This window comes from Ostrinia furnacalis, unplaced genomic scaffold, assembly GCF_004193835.3.
Source record: "Ostrinia furnacalis isolate ACB-3 unplaced genomic scaffold, ASM419383v2 OfSCF1435, whole genome shotgun sequence".
Lineage (NCBI taxonomy): Eukaryota > Metazoa > Arthropoda > Insecta > Lepidoptera > Crambidae > Ostrinia > Ostrinia furnacalis.
This window is the reverse complement of record NW_021131674.1, coordinates 218,399-235,452: the sequence shown is the minus strand read 5'-3', so window position 1 is coordinate 235,452 and position 17,054 is coordinate 218,399. Positions and strand designations below refer to the sequence as shown.

Below are 17,054 nucleotides of genomic sequence, written 5' to 3'. Positions count from 1 at the left end.
ATGTCATGTCAAAAATAACCAATCATGCAGCATTTGGACCTCGCGTCTACGTATTGCCATGTGGCGGATTTTTCAATCGCGAAAACCCTCATTGAAATCGATAATATTCTCTTAAATCTAACGGATATTATCGATTGAAAAATAAAAATCGATTGTTTAAAAGAGTTTTTGAAAACACTATGCCACCAATCTCGGATCTCGTTCTCGTGTGCTTGCGTAGGCGCACAGAGCCACAGATGAGACACAAAGTACTTTTTATATTAGACTTACCTACTCATAAACCGAGATTGTAGTTTTATGTATTCTCAATAAAATAAATAACTTAACGCCCTTTCAAGCCGTAACAGAAGCTTTAAATCTTCCAATTAAGTTACAATAATTCATATTGTATTTTATTTATTTCTGGATGCAATATCAAACCTACAACTTAATGCCTTACCGACATGAACTGAACTTTGAAACTTGATAAACGAGTTACTACCTAAACGTGTGTTATGATTAACCACTGTGAGGTCACTCGTTAATGAAGCCAATAAACAAAGATACTAACGTAAAGGCAACATCATCCAACAAAAATATGTATAAATGTGAAACTAAGATCCAAATTCGAATGCGTAGTTGTCGCCATTGTCGGCGAAGTTAGAAATAGTTAAAAAGTTTATGTACTAGTTAGTTTTATGTACCGTCGGATCACAATATTTTTTATTGCGCTTACTGTGACTTACTTTTTTAAAGGTTGTTGTGGCATGAATATGAATATCATGTGTGTCGTATCGTAAGCTATTGTTTTTTAGTTGTTTTCAAAGTGTTCTTGTTAACTTGTCAGTGATATTTTGTGGTGAGTGTGAAACGGTATTTTTAGTTAATTGGATTGGTTCTGCTTCTTATCAGTCGGTACACCGTTTCGTGATTGTCATCATCTCTCTTGTAATTTGTAGTGGTCATTTGTGAAACCGACTAACCTACATTAAAAAATAAAATAAATAAGATTACCTACCTAATGACATTGAAGACTATGCTCCAGCAAGGTCATGGTCAACATTTGATCTTCCTCTTTTTTAATGTCGGTCAGAAATTAGGAATTTCATTTTTTGCTACCTTACTTTCTTTTATATGCTCGTAACAAACGCTATGGAAAATGCACTGTTTATGTGATATTCAGTGGCGGATTTACCAATAGGCCAAGTAGGCCAGTGCCTAGGGCGGCAGATTTAGAGGGGCGGCAAATTTAGCAAATATTTTTTTACAGGAAAAAAAATAAATAATTATACGTATACCTACACAATCCATATATAAATAAACGATTAAAAAACGCACTGTAATATATACTTAGGTACTTATGTGATTATGAATTTTAAAATATTCCAATAGCGTTTCAATAAAAATAAAATAAAAAACTCTTAAGTAGGTAACACAGGATCTTCGGAGCCTAGGCTAGCACGAGCACCATCTCTCCACAACTTCGTGTATATTGTTTTACAGGGTAGCCCAGAAGAAAATTCACTTTTGAAAATTCAAGGAAAAGAAAACTGTACATTTTTGTAGAACTTAAACTATTGCAATTTAAAGGAAATTTAGTGCAATTTATTTTAAAATTTACTATCTTTTACAAATTTTATCGTACATGTGATTCCCTTGACGTTTACAACATTCGGTCAACATTAACATACATCAACATTTTGGAAAACTTCGTAAGCGCTGAAGCACACGACGCCGCTACCGCGCCGCCGCCGCGCCGTCGCCGCGCCGTCGCCGCGCCTTTGCACTGTTTATACGCGCCGCGTGAACACCGCTGCCGCCGCTTACTCGGTGCGTATGAACAGTGTAGCGGCGCGGCGACGGCGCGGCGGCGGCGCGGTGGCAGCGTCGTGTGCAGGAGCCCTTAGAGTTACCTCAAAATGGATTCAGGATGGCTGAATGCTGCAGAGTTTATGGATTATTAGAGTATACTCTGCTCATAAGGTAACCTCACAAAAAGAAGTCTGCTGGAATGAGATTAGCGCTTCTTAGAGGCAGTGAGATTTCACCGATTGAGAGTTGCATTGAAAGGATGATTAATTTTGGGAGCGCTATACTGGTAGGCTGAAAAGCTTTTTGATTTCAAATCTGCAAGATTTGCAAGGTTATGACCGGAGCACTTGGTTTTATCAAGATGGGGCTACGTGTCACACTTCAACTGAGAGCATTTAGATGGTAAGAGACATGTTCCCACAAAAAAATAATTTCAGGCAGGGGTGACATCTCCTGGTCACCAGGAAGCCCTGATCTCACTCCAGAAAATTATTTTTTGTGGTGTTACATTAAGAATAGAGTATACTTTTATAATCCAACAACCATGCAGCAACTGAAGCTGAGCATTCGGCAAAAAATTGAAAATAGGTTTCAAAGTAATTCTGACGAACGCATTCCAAGATTTTGATGTATGTTGATCGAATGTTGTAAGCGTCAAGGAAATCTCCTGGGCGATGTAATTTAATAAAGGTAAATTTAAAAATAAATTGCATTAAATTTTCTTTAAATTGCAATAGTTAAAGTTCTATAAAGTTTTCGTCTCCTTGAATTTTCAAAAGTTAATTTTCTTCTGGGCCACCCTGTATTACCAAGCCTTGGCCTTTCTGTTTACCTTTAAGTAGTTCTTAGCTAATTATACTGGATATAGCACTTCGCATGGCTCTGTGCACATTCAGGTGAGAAGCTTTTCTTGCTTAAAACGGGTTAAAAACTATCTACGATCTACTTTAAGTCAAGAAAAGCTTATAGGCCAGTAGAATTAAACACAAAAATGAATTAAATCGGATATAATTCCTACTAAAGATTTTATTGCTTTAATGGCCATTAGCGATGCGGGCGATGGAGCGGGCTATGCTCGGAGTTTCCCTGCGTGATCGAATCAGAAATGAGGAGATCCGCAGGAGAACCAAAGTAACCGACATAGCTCGCAGAATTGCTAAAATCAAGTGGCAGTGGGCGGGGCACATAGCTCGTAGAGACGATGGCCGTTGGGGCAGGAAAGTTCTCGAGTGGCGACCACGGGCTGGAAGACGTAGCGTGGGCAGGCCTCCTACTAGGTGGACCGACGATCTGGTAAAGGTCGCGGGAAGAGCCTGGATGCGGGCAGCGCAGGACCGTTCATTGTGGAAAACCTTGGGGGAGGCCTTTGTCCAGCAGTGGACGTCATTTGGCTGAAAAGAAGAAGAAGAAGAATGGCCATTAGTTGCCCATAAAGACTCTCCTAGGTTTTCGACTTAGACGGAGTTGTGCTTAAGTGGTGGGGGCCCCCGAAAGGGGCGCTTTTTCGGTTTTCCGGTTATACCGCGTAAAGGACTTACCCTATCGAAAAGTGGTCTTCCTGAAGGTTAAAGGGCATTTAATCCTGCATTAAATAAGACCAAATTCATATGTTTTGAACAAACCGTTCTCGTGCAAATGTTCGGCAAAGCAGAAAATATGTGTATAATTTAATGACCCTCTCCACGTCCAATGACTCATTACCCGCAGGCTTCCAAGTCTTGAAAAGGAGCGCCTCCACCAGTGTAACCCTATCAAGGTTTACGAGCTGGATGCGCCTATCCTTGTTCGTCCTAGCCGTTCCTTAACTGCGGTTGCTGCACCTCTTCCTGGCACTCACCTGAACGACTCTGTGTTACCTACTGTGGCTGCCCCTCTTCCTTGTACCCTCCTGTACGATTGCATTGCTTAGGTATACGCTGGTTAAGGCGACCCTTTACAAGGCTTGGGAGCCTACGGGTAATTTCAAAAGTCAGTAAGTAGGGGCGGCAAAAATTGAATGGCCTACTAGCGGCAAATTTGTAAATCCGCCACTGGTGATATTGTATTGAGTCATCATGGATCATGTCAGTTCATATTCGTAAATGAACTGTCACCTATCTTATAGTTCAATTCTGTAATATTCTTCAAACAATGGTGTAAATTAAAACACTAATTATTCAGATATTTTGCATTTGTCTTGTAAGTCCACAGCACTTAAATAAAATAAAATTGTGTTGTAAATTGTAGCTCCTTCTAAGATGCCGCAATGTTTAGCTTATCAGACTTGAACGCTTGAACAGACTGCACTCTGCACTGAATTGATAAAAAAGGAATTATTACACTGGTCAACAGTGGTTTTGGTGCCAAGGAACTGTATATATTTTTTGATTGAGGACCTTATGCTGGTTGCTTTAGTAGCAAATTTGTCGATTTCCTACGTGTGGTTTTCTAGATTTTGACGTGTATAGAAAAATACAAAATTTCACCAAAATCAGCGTTTATAATATTTTAAAATGCTTAAAAACTTTATTTTCCACGACTTTTGTGAATAAGGTGTAATGGAACTATCACGTTACATCCTCCAGCAGTAATCAGCCATCATATACCGATCCCATCTGGCTTGGTACCTCTCTTCCAATGGTTTTTAGGTCTTGATAGCATCGCTCTCCCTATTCTTAGCTATAGCATGCTATAGTGACCCAAGATTCTCTGGGGATTGGTCAAGATGACTGTGGAGGTAGTGCTCTTTGATGAAAATTATGACATCCTGAGTTTTTAAGGCATGTCTCACAATTTCAGAGTAGTTACTGGACTAGTAATTTCCGAAAAAAAAAATTGTAATTTCAATTAACAAAATCTATGCAAATCGTTCCAAATAGTCTATCGAACTTAAGAAATCAGTATTTTTTATTAATATTGTTATTTATGGACCATAAAAAATTACTTAATTAAATTAATTAAAAAAAAATATTTATGCTCAAACTAGGATTTTTTTTGTTCTTTCCTCACTTTCTCCACTCTGAACTTCATGTTACGACTTCTTTGACCATTGTAACATTGTCTTAAGTGTTCACAGCAGATTATACAAACAATTTTGGGTATCTACGGCTTGAATACAACCACAATTTCCGACTTAAAGTAAGAAAAATAAGCACTTTTAATAAAATATTGCCTGAATTTTTGAACTTTTTAACTGTGTACACACCACAAATGTAAAAAAAATACATTTTGATTGTTGAGATAACTTCTTGGCAATGCAGACATGATATTAAAATAAATGCATTTATAAAAATGTACCGATAACACTACAAACTGTGCAACCAAAGTACCGATTAAAGCTAAATTTTAAAACTGAGGGTAGATCCAAAACTACACGTAGGAAAAAAGAAAGAAAAATATTTTTATTATTACTAATGCACACCTAATAATAAACTATCAACAGAATCTCGGCACCATTTTCATTTTGATTTTTTGTTGACCAGTGTTATTATGTGTATTACAATGATGTTTTGTTTTTATATAATATCATTGGTGTATTACGAGTATGCGAGCGATAGTAGGTAACTATAGGTACTGTGGCTTTACGTACCTATAATACGCGAGTCGCTCGCGCACACGAAGGGTTCCGAACCATCGCTGCATCGTATTAGGGTCTAAATTAAATTTTTAGCAATAAGATAAATCGACTTTTAAGTCGATTTATCTTATTGTTATTAGGTAGGTACTTTGAATTCAATAAATAAGTAAGTACATGACGCGTTTTGTTTTTGTTAATTATAAAATAATTAAAAACGTATTAAAAATTTCCCTACTCTCGGGAAAATCGCCTTCACTGTCTACACTCCCCAACAAAATTGACACTAACTAATGACATAAGATTTTTGCCTCACTCTTGACGAAGCGTTTGTAATTGAAACTTTGTATGAAGACTATCCATCTAGGTTTTATTAATCTAAGCCTACAATACTAAATATTAAAAAAAAATGACGCCCCATACTATAAATAATAATTAAATTACATTTACTAAAGTACCAAAGGCCGCGGGTTTGATTCCCACATCACCGTGACAGGCAGTCAATTATCTGAAATACAAAGCTGCTGTCTAGTGTCTGTGACAAATTATTATATTAATTGAAATTGGCACTTAATGATTATTTTTAAACTAATTAAGTACGTAGAATTTACAATATGTAGAATAAGTAAATTACGTAAGACTATTATCGCTAGTTTTTGACCCTTTCCTCCCTACTATAAGAAAAAATAAGAATAGGCCGAACCCCTCCCCCCTGTTTAATCCCAACTTCCCAACTAATATCGAGCCTTTACCGCCAAATTATCGTAAGCGACACTTTTGTCAAAAAACCGTTTTTTATCGATTCTAGTATTTTAAACCGTAACGGACCCATCCCTGTTGGTGTTGCCCGCCAAAAAAAAACCGTTACAAAGTTACAGCAAGTGCTAAAATTATCGTGAATACACATTTTTTCTAAAACTTAACGTAAGCGACACATGCATTTTATCGCAAGCGACCGCACTTGTTATCGCAAGCGACATTAGCGCTTCACTGTGGGCGTTTACTAATAAACAAACCTGTTGTTTATATCAGCAAAAGTTCTGATGCAATAGAGATTGCAATCGAATATTAGAATATTCGAATTTTTAATTTCAAATTAGTATTCGAATAGTAAATTAACATGTATTCGAATATTCAAATATTACAAAAATAAACAGAAAATATAGAAAAAAGACGACTTAGTGTTTGCAAATGCAGTCGGAAGCATTCTGTCTGTCTGTCTGTCTGTCTGTTACGCTTTCCCGCTTAAACCTCGCAACCGATTTTGATGAAATTTGGCATAGAGATAGTTTGAGTCCCGAGAAAGAACATAGGATAGTTTTTATCCCGGTATTTGAAACAGGGACGCGCGCGATAAAGTTTTTCTGTGACAGACAAAATTCCACGCAGGCGAAGCCGCGGGGGTGAAAGCTAGTATTTTATAAGTAAGAATCTAAAGGAAAAAAAACACGTTTGACGCTAGTACACAAGCAGGGAATTCCCGGGAGGCGCAGTGCGGGTAGCGCGGGTCCTTTGCCATGGAAATGGAAATCGTTTACCACGCATCCGAGCAAAACTCAAATTTTAACTTTGCGCATTTTTGTAATTTTACGTAAGAACTATCGAGACTCCCTCCCACCCCCTTGTAAGAAAAAATATGACATGGTCGACCCCCCTAAATCGTCTTCCTGTGGTCTTACGTAATAAATGAATGGCCCCTTACGGATGTTGCAAAGCTATAAGCTATTACCCAAAACTGACATAACTTTATTTTAAAATTTTTCTTTTAAAATTGTACGGAACCTCAAAAGACACCACTCAATATTATCTTATCTGCTTGTAATCTATCATGATCTTGAAACATGCTATCCTATCTGATGTTTTATAGATGTTTAAGTAAATGGTTTATTGTTACGACGTTGTTTTGCGAAGAAGCTATCGCGTTCGCGTCTTTTAAATAAATGAGGAAAATAATCTTTGCAACAAATTATTTGAGCACAAATGTTAAGTAAGTTAAATATCGAGCAAGTAAGTAAGTTATCTTTTATTATTATTATATTGCGGTCTGCGGAGGTGTGTATTCTAATAAAGACTGTACGCAATATTTCTGGAAAGAGGAAGTTTATTTAACAAATTAATTTATTATCAACGATCTAACTTCAGGAAAATAATTTACAGCCGTCAGTAAATTGGATTAATTATTTTTTCGCACATTTTGACTTTATATGAAACCGCTTTCAGAATCTTTTTCTTGCAGCGAAAAATTTCTTACGGGATTTCAAAAAAGGTTTATCAATAATAAACTAAATTTTTAGGGGTTTAATGTGTTAATTTTTCTTTCCAGTAAGAATTAGAAAGTGTTCAATATGGTGTCAATAATAAACAACGTTGTGCACGGTGGACCTGCGTTCGATGTTCCTGCCCACTTGTCTTTTGGTCAGTTCGTTTTGGATCAATTACGCGAGTATCAAGATACCGATGAAGGCAATAATGTGGCTTTGGTATGTAACTATGTACAGAAATTATTTTTTATATCTAGATTTATTTTATTTAGAACCTTACTATAGGTAGGTACATATAAATGTGAAGCAATCTTTAAATACCTACTTTTCTTCTGTGTCCATTTGTTTGTCCGAGCACTCCGAGTCCGAGCTGAGTGGTCCTAACGTTCGTCCGTAACTCAAACAGCCCCTTTTCTTAGTTCCATGATTTGTATTCTTAAAATCTTAACGCGATCACACGCCGTCGGCGTGCGCGTGCCGCGTGCAGCAATGACGTTCAATGCATTTATGTCGCCATCACTGCACGCCGGCTGATCGCGTTGGTTTGGCCGAACCTTTATTACAATTATTTATTTAAAAACTCATTAGCATGTACCCACTTTTTCACCCGATAGACAATCTTTTGAACACAACTATTGATGTTTATTTTAACACCTCACGTGTTGTGTCTTCACAAAGTAGGTACAAAGTTCATAGATTATGTACATATCTTGAAAGTAAACATACTTAAGACTAGAATAATAATGTTGCATGACTTAGGTATTTAGTATTTTTAGTCGACACTAATGTTGTAAATTCAATACATATAGAGGAAAAGTTTGATTGTATGTTTGTATTGAATAGGCTCCGATGCCGATGCTACGAAACTACTGAACAGATTTGGAAAATTCTTTCACCATAACCTTATAAAACATAGGCTACTTACAGAATAAAGATGAGATGTTAAACACATTCTTGAGTTTTGACAGACCGAAATTAACACGGGCGAAGATGCGGGAAAAAGCTAGTAGAGAAATTAGAGATTTCAATAATGTTGATGCATTTCAGTTTGTTTGTAATATGTAATTGAGAAAACATTTTATTTTATACCGATATTCATAATATTTGCGGCTCAAAAGAATAATTCTATACATACTTATTAATTTATCTTAATTTAACAATTTGAGTTGTTTAAATTTAAACGTTTAAATTTTGAGTTTATGGTAAAAGTTTGACCACCACCAGTCACCAGTCTCTATTTTGGTTGTGGCCATGCACATCATGCCCGCCCACTCCCACTTGGTACTTAGGTACTAGTATAGTGTATTAAATCCGCGCATATTGTCATTAGAACTTAAAAAATTAAGCTTGCCTAACAACTCAAATGTTTACAGATCGATGGCGAAACTGATCAGAAAATCACTTACAACCAACTGTTACAAGAAATCGTGAACTTTGGCACAGGATTGAAGAAGTTGGGGGTGAAGCGCGGCGATGTGGTCGCCTTGTGTAGCGAAAACAAGATGGAGTACATTTCGGCGGCTCTTGCCGTCGTCTGCTGTGGAGCCACCATCACGCCACTCAACATTCACTACACGAAAGGTAGTGCTACCTTGCTTGACTGATTTCATATAATTAATTTAAATGACTAGTACGCTATGGATTATCTGTGGCTATGAGATTCATCTATTTAGATTAAATACATATTGACACACATAGGTAACTTTTCGAGCAGTATTATTAACATACTTATCTACTCTTATATCTGCTTGACTGCATCAATACTTATTTCCGCTCCGGATATTTTCTTTTTTATACTACATTTAACTAAAAATATTGCAAGTGTTACGAGTGTCACGAGTGAGTGAGTTCGCGGCATCGAGTCCGGTACCGACACCGTTGGGCTATATTGTCGCCTACATTAATGCTACATTGAATTAATTTTCTTGATTTCAGATGAAATGATACACGTATTGAATATATCACGACCGAATATAATGATCAGTTCAGAAGCGGCGATGAAACTGAACTATTCGACGATTAAGGTGTTGCCTTTCATCAAGACAATAATTCAGCTGGACGGGGCGCCCGCCGCGGCCGGGGTCGTGCCCTACAGCCGGGTGCTGGTGGCCGCGGACGCGCGCGCTTTCCAGGCGGAGGAGGTGCAGGGCTGGACCGACACCGCCTACATTCTGTACTCCTCGGGAACCACTGGCCTGCCCAAAGGCGTAATGCTGACGCATCTAAACATTTTATACTCTGCAGCTAATTTTGTGTGAGTAAAACAAAAACAATTTCTGATGAAAATTTTCTTTCAGAATAGCATAATCCAAATTAAAATTTATTTCTTTTCAGAGATACTAAAAATGCAGTAGAGGATGTAACATTTTTAACTATAGTGCCATGGTACCATGCGTACGGATTGATGTCTACGATAAATTATTTAATCACAAAAAGACGGCTGGTGTACTTTTCGGGATTTAACCCTCATAAATACTTGAACGCTATACAAAAATACAAGGTAAAGTAACATCAACTTTGTATCAGATTAGATTTTTTTTAGTCCTATAGTCTGGTCCGTGAGCACGTAGTATTTTGTCCAATGACCCCAAGTTGTGAGACTGTCGCGACTGTGCGACTGGCACCCGCAGTGAGTGTGCGAGCGCGATAGCAACATAATTACGCGCGAGCGATAGGGATGGGTAGCTTGGGGTCATTGGACAAAATTCTACGTGCTCACGGACCGGGCTTTACCTACTTTATATTTATCTTTTACTTATTTCTGTTCTTTATTAAGTCAATGCTTTAATGAAAACCATCTCTACTGTTTGAAGATATTTGAAACTATTATGTTGCATATTTTAGTATAAAATTATCACTCCACGGAATTTTAACTTTTATAACGCTAAAATATAATGTTAAAAAGACTCGAGTAATTTTGACAGGAAATTGTGTTTTAAATGGTTTTTTATGGTATTTGCAGATTAATATCCTATTGGCGGTTCCACCTATAGTGGTGTTTCTTGCGAAGTCCCCACTAGTGAGCAAGTACGACTTGTCGTCGGTGTGGATAGTGTTGTGCGGCGCCGCACAGTGGTCCCGATTTAATAAAACATGGACATTGATGCTAGAGGCACGAAATTTTTTTTGATGGTTACTGCTATGATAACTAATAAGGCAAAAAAATATTACAATCCTACGACGTCTATTTCGTAGTAAAAAAAAATATATACATATTTTTTGTATGGAAGAAATTACGTTTCTGTCAATTTTTCGAAATTCTTTAACGATGTCAAGATGCCGATCACACATGTTATAAAACAAGTGATTCTGAGTATTTCATGCGAAGATACTTGTCACTTATCTCTGCGTACTTTTGAGTTATCGAGGGTTGAAAAATCGATTTTTTTATATTAAATATTTCCACGAAAAATTGCCAAAATTACAATATGGTGTATAAGGGACACCTTTGATGACACATAACAACGACTCACACTCGCGCGCGCTCGTATGCATCAGCTTTTAATAAAATAAAATAAAAAATTAAGGGAAATACTTAATACAAAGTTGTATGTATAGGTCCGCTGGCCGTCAAAAAGTAGCTTATACGAGAGGTTGCCCAATTTACAATATGTCCATCATTGATAACTCACACAAATATCGTCTTTCTCTGAAGGATAACAAGTTTTTTTTGTTTCCAGAAGCTCTTGATAGGATGGAAGCCCATAAATACTCTCTGAAGCGAGAATGAATCTCAATTTGCGATATTGCCATTTTGACAAATTACATGATGTAACTAGCGCTAACGTTTATCTTCAGGTAGACACAGTTTTAAGTTAAAAGATTGTCTACAATTTACACTGTTTTTCGTTTTGGAACAGTTCTTTGATTATAGGTAGTCACTAATTTCGTTTTGTTAGACTCTTTCGGTTTAGCAAATAAAGCGTAAACTAATTCCTCCTCAGAATGATCTAAAAGTGTTAGAGAGCGCCTCTTCTTCTGCAGAAGAAGAATTTTGCATAAATCTTCAAAAGGTCTATGCAAAATTCTTCTTCTGCAAGGTCTTCAAGGGACTAAAAGTCGATGGTTGCACATCTACTTCCGCAGTCTCATCAACTGGAGCGTCTTCCTCAGTATTAACGTTGTCTATGCGTTGTGTTAACTCGGTAAAAAACATATTTTTACAATTCGGCCAGACAATTTCAGAGTCTAGCCAATGCGAATTCTGGTGCAAAAATGTCTTTTGGGCTCTACTGGAAGCAGACCATATCTTCTTTGATATATTTCTTGTAAAATTACGACTTAATGATTTGATAATTACTCAAATCTTCGGAAGACAATTCAATGCCAATACGTTCCTCATTTTAGTCTGAAATGGTCTGGCCGAAATTTAAAAATTAGATTTAAAAAATGTTCTTTTACCGAGTTAACACAACGCATAGACAACGTTAACACCGAGGAAGACGCTCCAGTTGATGAGACTGCGGAAGTAGATGTGCAACCATCGACTTCTGTTGTAAATAAAAAACCTTTTGAAGATTTATGCAAAATTCTTCTTCTGCAGAAGAAGAGGCGCTCTCTAACACTTTTAGATCATTCTGAGGAGGAATTAGTTTACGCTTTATTTGCTAAACCGAAAGAGTCTAACAAAACGAAATTAGTGACTACCTATAATCAAAGAACTGTTCCAAAACGAAAACCAGTGTAAATTGTAGACAATCTTTTAACTTAAAACTGTGTCTACCTGAAGATAAACGTTAGCGCTAGTTACATCATGTAATTTGTCAAAATGGCAATATCGCAAATTGAGATTCATTACAGGATACAATATAACTACAATATTTAAAGAAAACTCATTAATGATTGTGTGAGACCGGAGCCTGAGCTAGGTAAATGAATACCTGTGTTACAGGTCACAGTCATTCTCACTTCAGAGAGTATTTATGAGCTTCCATCCTATCAAAAGCTTCTGGAAACAAAAAAAACTTGTTATCCTTCAGAGAGAGATGATATTTGTGTGAGTAATCAATGATGGACATATTGTAAATTGGGCAACCTCTCGTATAAGCTACTTTTTGACGGCCAGCGGACCTATACATACAATGTTGTATTAAGTATTTCCCTTAATTTTTTATTTTATTTTATTAAAAGCTGATGCATACGAGCGCGCGCGAGTGTGAGTCGTTGTTATGTGTCATCAAAGGTGTCCCTTTATACACCATATTGTAATTTTGGCAATTTTTCGTGGAAATATTTAATATAAAAAAATCGATTTTTCAACCCTCGATAACTCAAAAGTACGCAGAGATAAGTGACAAGTATCTTCGCATGAAATACTCAGAATCACTTGTTTTATAACATGTGTGATCGGCATTTTGACATCGTTTAAGAATTTCGAAAAATTTACAGAAACGTAATTTCTTCCATACAAAAAATATCTACATATTTTTTTTTACTACGAAATAGACGTCGTAGGATTGTAATATTTTTTTGCCTTATTAGTTATCATAGCAGTAACCATCAAAAAAAATTTCGTGCTTCTAGCATCAATGTCCATGTTTTATTAAATCGGGACCACCGTGCGCCGCGCCGCTCAGTGTTGAGACCATCAACGACGCCAAGAAGCAGTAAGATATGCGAATATGCCTGGGAGTCTGGGACTCTTAACACATTCTATTTTTTCTTTAATAAGTAATCTTAACTCTACATTTTTTCGTTTCAGATTGCCAAGTTGTCTTGGAATATTCCAAGGTTACGGCATGACAGAGACATCTTTGCTAGCGACGTCAGATCTTGATATAGAAAAAAGTAAACCTGGAAGTGGGGGTTATCCTGTTCGGGGCGTGAAAGCAAAGGTGAGAATGCGTTTTCGGGTTCAGTCAGCTTCTCAATTTAGAGTTGAGTGAGATAAATCGCTATGTATCCTATTTTTTAAAACTTTTATAACTAGGTATTATTTGTTTAACGATGAGAAAATCTTGTGGTTTATTAATTACTTAGGTAAATGTGTTTTTATTTTTCAGGTGGTAGATTTAGAGACAGGCAAAACTCTGGGCGCTAGGCAGAACGGTGAGATTTGCCTGAAGGGTCCGCTCGTGATGAAGGGCTACGCGGGCAACGAGGCGGCCACGCGCGAGATGATGGACGGCGACGGCTACCTCAGGACCGGCGACATCGGCTACTACGACGAGGACGGCTGCTTCTTCGTCGTCGACCGCTTGAAGGAGCTCATCAAGTACAAGGGCCATCAGGTACGTAAATGTTAATTTCCTATATCACTTACCAGTTACCACCCTGGGGATAGTAACTAGGAGAATATTGAATGCCTGTAAACCTTTGAAAAAGAGGCTGACAATAGTGTCTGAGTTTCTTGCGCTGCTTCTTCTCAGCACTGGCCCATTTATTGTCCTGAAGCAGTGGTAGGGTTAATACTGTGACGTGTAAAAGTGCTTTTTTAAAGCCTACTTACAGAAATAAATGAGTTTTACTGAGTTTTAGTTTTTACGGAGTACATGCGAACGGCGTTTCTCCATAATCCCGCCTTGAGGAGCTTATTTCAGGCGGGGGGTAAATTTGGCGCCTACATATGGTGCTGATTGCTCCGCAATAAAAGAACCATTTAGGTGACTTATTATAAATAATGATATAAATTACTTAACCACGGCTCATGTTGATTAGATAACAATATTATGTACAATATTTAAGGTATGATTATCATGATCGGCAAGTCATTTAGATTAGATATATTCAATAGAACTTTGGACACCGAATATATCTAATCAATTAACTGACTTTAGATTTGAATAAATGTACTTGTACTTGTAGGTACTATCGTCTTCAAATCGGTAGCCCAACATCCTGAGGTGGGTCATGCCCACCCGGCAACCCGTCCGCTATACGTGTGTCCGGGGATGTAGGATGATTAAAATTTAAAGTTAGGGTGGGCGTGATCTATGGACAATTTTATCGATGAAAATGCTTTAACGACCTACTACTACGAGTACCTATAACGACTAAAAATTTAAAACTTAAATCCTTGCAATTTGGTCAAGCACTAGATTTGAAGTATTTTCGTCGATAAAATTGTCCATAGATCACGCCCTTAAAGTTTGATGTTTGATCACTACATGTCCTGGCTGGACACACTGTATACGCGCGCGCATGCCTACATGCCTAGGTATCTTTTATAGATAAATGATTGAAGATATTTGTTACTGATTACTGTCACCGATTATGATAATATCTTGGGTAAATATTTGATATTTATCAATGTCTCTATAATTGCTTTTATTTATTGATACTATTATTATCGGATCCAATATTATGTGACTTATGTGGAGTTGGGGCTGTTAATGAAATAGTTAACTATGTGAATTATCGCTACTAACCCACTAAACTTTTACATCGCTAAAGTTAAAGCGTACCTACGAGTACCTACATTTCGGAAACGCGTGACAAAATACATTTTATCATCTATAATCTGTGCTGCGTTACGAACATACCCGTACGTAAACAAAATTAAATGTTAACTTTCGCTAATTAGCCTAACGGTCTTTTGCCCAGCTGTGCTTATAGGTAGCATGGTCAGTGTTAAAAATACTGAATTTGCTGATAATGATGATATTTTAATTATAATTCAAAAAACGTAGTTAAAGGAATAATTTATTTTAACTACGTAGTACATAAGCAGGTATTCTAATTTCCCGGAAGTTGGGTAAAAGCGTGTGGTGTTTTTACACTACTTACCTATTATACCTAAGAACATTGTTTTATGTAATGAGTCTTAATGCGCGTGGAGTCACAGACTATAAGTGAACATGTGGATGCAGGTAATTGTTCGTATTGGCCGCGGCGATACAAGCTTTCTTGCTTAGTGCAAAGACCGCCAGAATAAATAATTGCATGTTATGTTACGGTTAATGTGATAAATTGAAAATTATTAATAATAACCGGTTATTATGAATAATTACCGACAGTCGCGGTAAAAGTGATAATTTTGAACGTTTTGATATCATATATTAATATAATTTGGCATAATGAGTTTGGAATGTTTCTTGCATAAAATTACTTTTCCATGATGCCTATAACATAATGTTTTGATTTAAAGTGAAAAATAGGTTAAGGTGCGGCGGGGGTGGCCCTTGGGCCACCCCTAAGCCGCCTATTTAGTTTTATACACACATAAATGATCTCATATTAATCACATTTACCAAATTATTCATAATAACCGGCGATTATTCATAATTTTCACATTTATCACTTTGACCGTAACATGTACATGCACATCTTTTAGTAATAAATACTACTTATTTTTAGGTGCCCCCGGCGGAGGTGGAGAGCGTCCTGCTGGAGCACGCGGCGGTGGCGGAGAGCGCCGTGGTGGGCGCGGCCGACGAGCAGGCCGGCGAGCTGCCCACCGCCTTCGTGGTCCTCAAGCCGAACGCCCGCGCCACTGAGAAGGACATCATTGATTTTGCTGCAACGAGGGTCAGTATTTAGCGCGTTTCCTTCAACATTGGTAATGTCGACGTTGTGTGGTCTCTGCATATATGAAATTTTAAATTGGAACGTTTATTCAAAATCATATAGCGCATATAGATGCGCTGATACAGATCGAAACAAATATTATAAGTGATAGAGCATAGGCTCTATCACTAATAATATTTGTTTCGATCTGTCTTTTATACACAAAAGATTCATTCCTGTTATATTTAAGTTATAATAATAATAGTTCTTTATAGTCTGGTAAAATTTTACGTTGTTATTTCAATTTCTTAAAAATTTCTTTCATCAGCTATCGCAAGCGAAGCGTCTCCACGGAGGAGTGATATTTGTGGAAGCTATCCCCAAAAATCCATCTGGAAAGATACTACGGCGAGTGCTCAGACAAAAGTTACAAGAAAAGAAAAAGAGTAAATTATGATTTATGAAATGTTATGTAGGTGTTTGTTTATTGTATTTAATTAATTTAAGTGATTTATTATGACTGGTTTTTGGTTTAAGATACATTAAATCATGTTTTTTTTATAATCAGATTGTTTTTGTAATTATGTAACGTACCTACCTATGTATGTATAGTTTACCTTATTACCTTTACATTTAAAAAGATAAATTGTTGTTTTGAAAATACAGAAGGGTCAATCATACGAGCAAAATACTGCAAAATATTACATCATACAAAACTGCCTATCAGCTAAACACGTTTTTCTCTAATCAGTAGATTATCTATATATATAAAAATGAAACCCGTTTCGCGTTGTCACGGCATCACGTGTGAACGGCTGAACCGATTTCGATAATTCTTTTTTTTAAATGTTTGTGGAAGTCCAAGGATGGTTCTTACGGAAAAAAATATTAAGAAAATCTCTACGCTAAGGCGGTACGAAGTTCGCCGGGTCAGCTAGTTGTAAATATAAATTCTTTGATAATCTTGTAGATAATCTTAAACTGCCTTAGATAATTGAAATCAC

General features: G+C 37.0%; 1 protein-coding gene across 6 annotated transcripts; it reads left to right on the top strand.

The window, feature by feature from the left end:
• Positions 1-668: 668 nt before the first annotated feature.
• Positions 669-16,614, top strand: LOC114352744 (4-coumarate--CoA ligase 1-like). Of its 6 annotated transcripts, none has more exons than XM_028304448.1 (11): positions 669-838; positions 7,668-7,824; positions 8,979-9,186; positions 9,541-9,859; positions 9,940-10,105; positions 10,568-10,667; positions 13,166-13,211; positions 13,307-13,439; positions 13,608-13,835; positions 15,901-16,071; positions 16,379-16,614. In XM_028304448.1, the coding sequence occupies exons 2-11, from the start codon at positions 7,690-7,692 to the stop codon at positions 16,505-16,507; spliced, it is 1,635 nt and encodes a 544-aa protein (XP_028160249.1). In that variant the 5' UTR covers positions 669-838; positions 7,668-7,689; the 3' UTR covers positions 16,508-16,614. The 6 variants fall into 6 exon arrangements, with proteins under 6 accessions (XP_028160249.1, XP_028160253.1, XP_028160250.1 ...); XM_028304452.1 differs by lacking the exon at positions 669-838 and adding an exon at positions 7,153-7,331 and having other exon boundaries at positions 10,568-10,674; positions 13,173-13,211; XM_028304449.1 differs by lacking the exon at positions 669-838 and adding an exon at positions 7,170-7,355.
• The last annotated feature ends 440 nt before the right edge of the window (positions 16,615-17,054 follow it).

What these genes read in the sequence shown, in the direction of transcription:
- LOC114352744 (XM_028304448.1), top strand. Translation starts at nt 7,690, where the DNA reads ATGGTGTCAATAATAAACAACGTTGTGCACGGTGGACCTGCGTTCGAT. An exon ending in ATCAACGACGCCAAGAAGCA is followed by an intron (nt 13,212 to 13,306) that starts GTAAGATATGCG and finishes TTTTCGTTTCAG; the next exon opens with ATTGCCAAGTTGTCTTGGAA. An exon ending in TTGATTTTGCTGCAACGAGG is followed by an intron (nt 16,072 to 16,378) that starts GTCAGTATTTAG and finishes TTCTTTCATCAG; the next exon opens with CTATCGCAAGCGAAGCGTCT.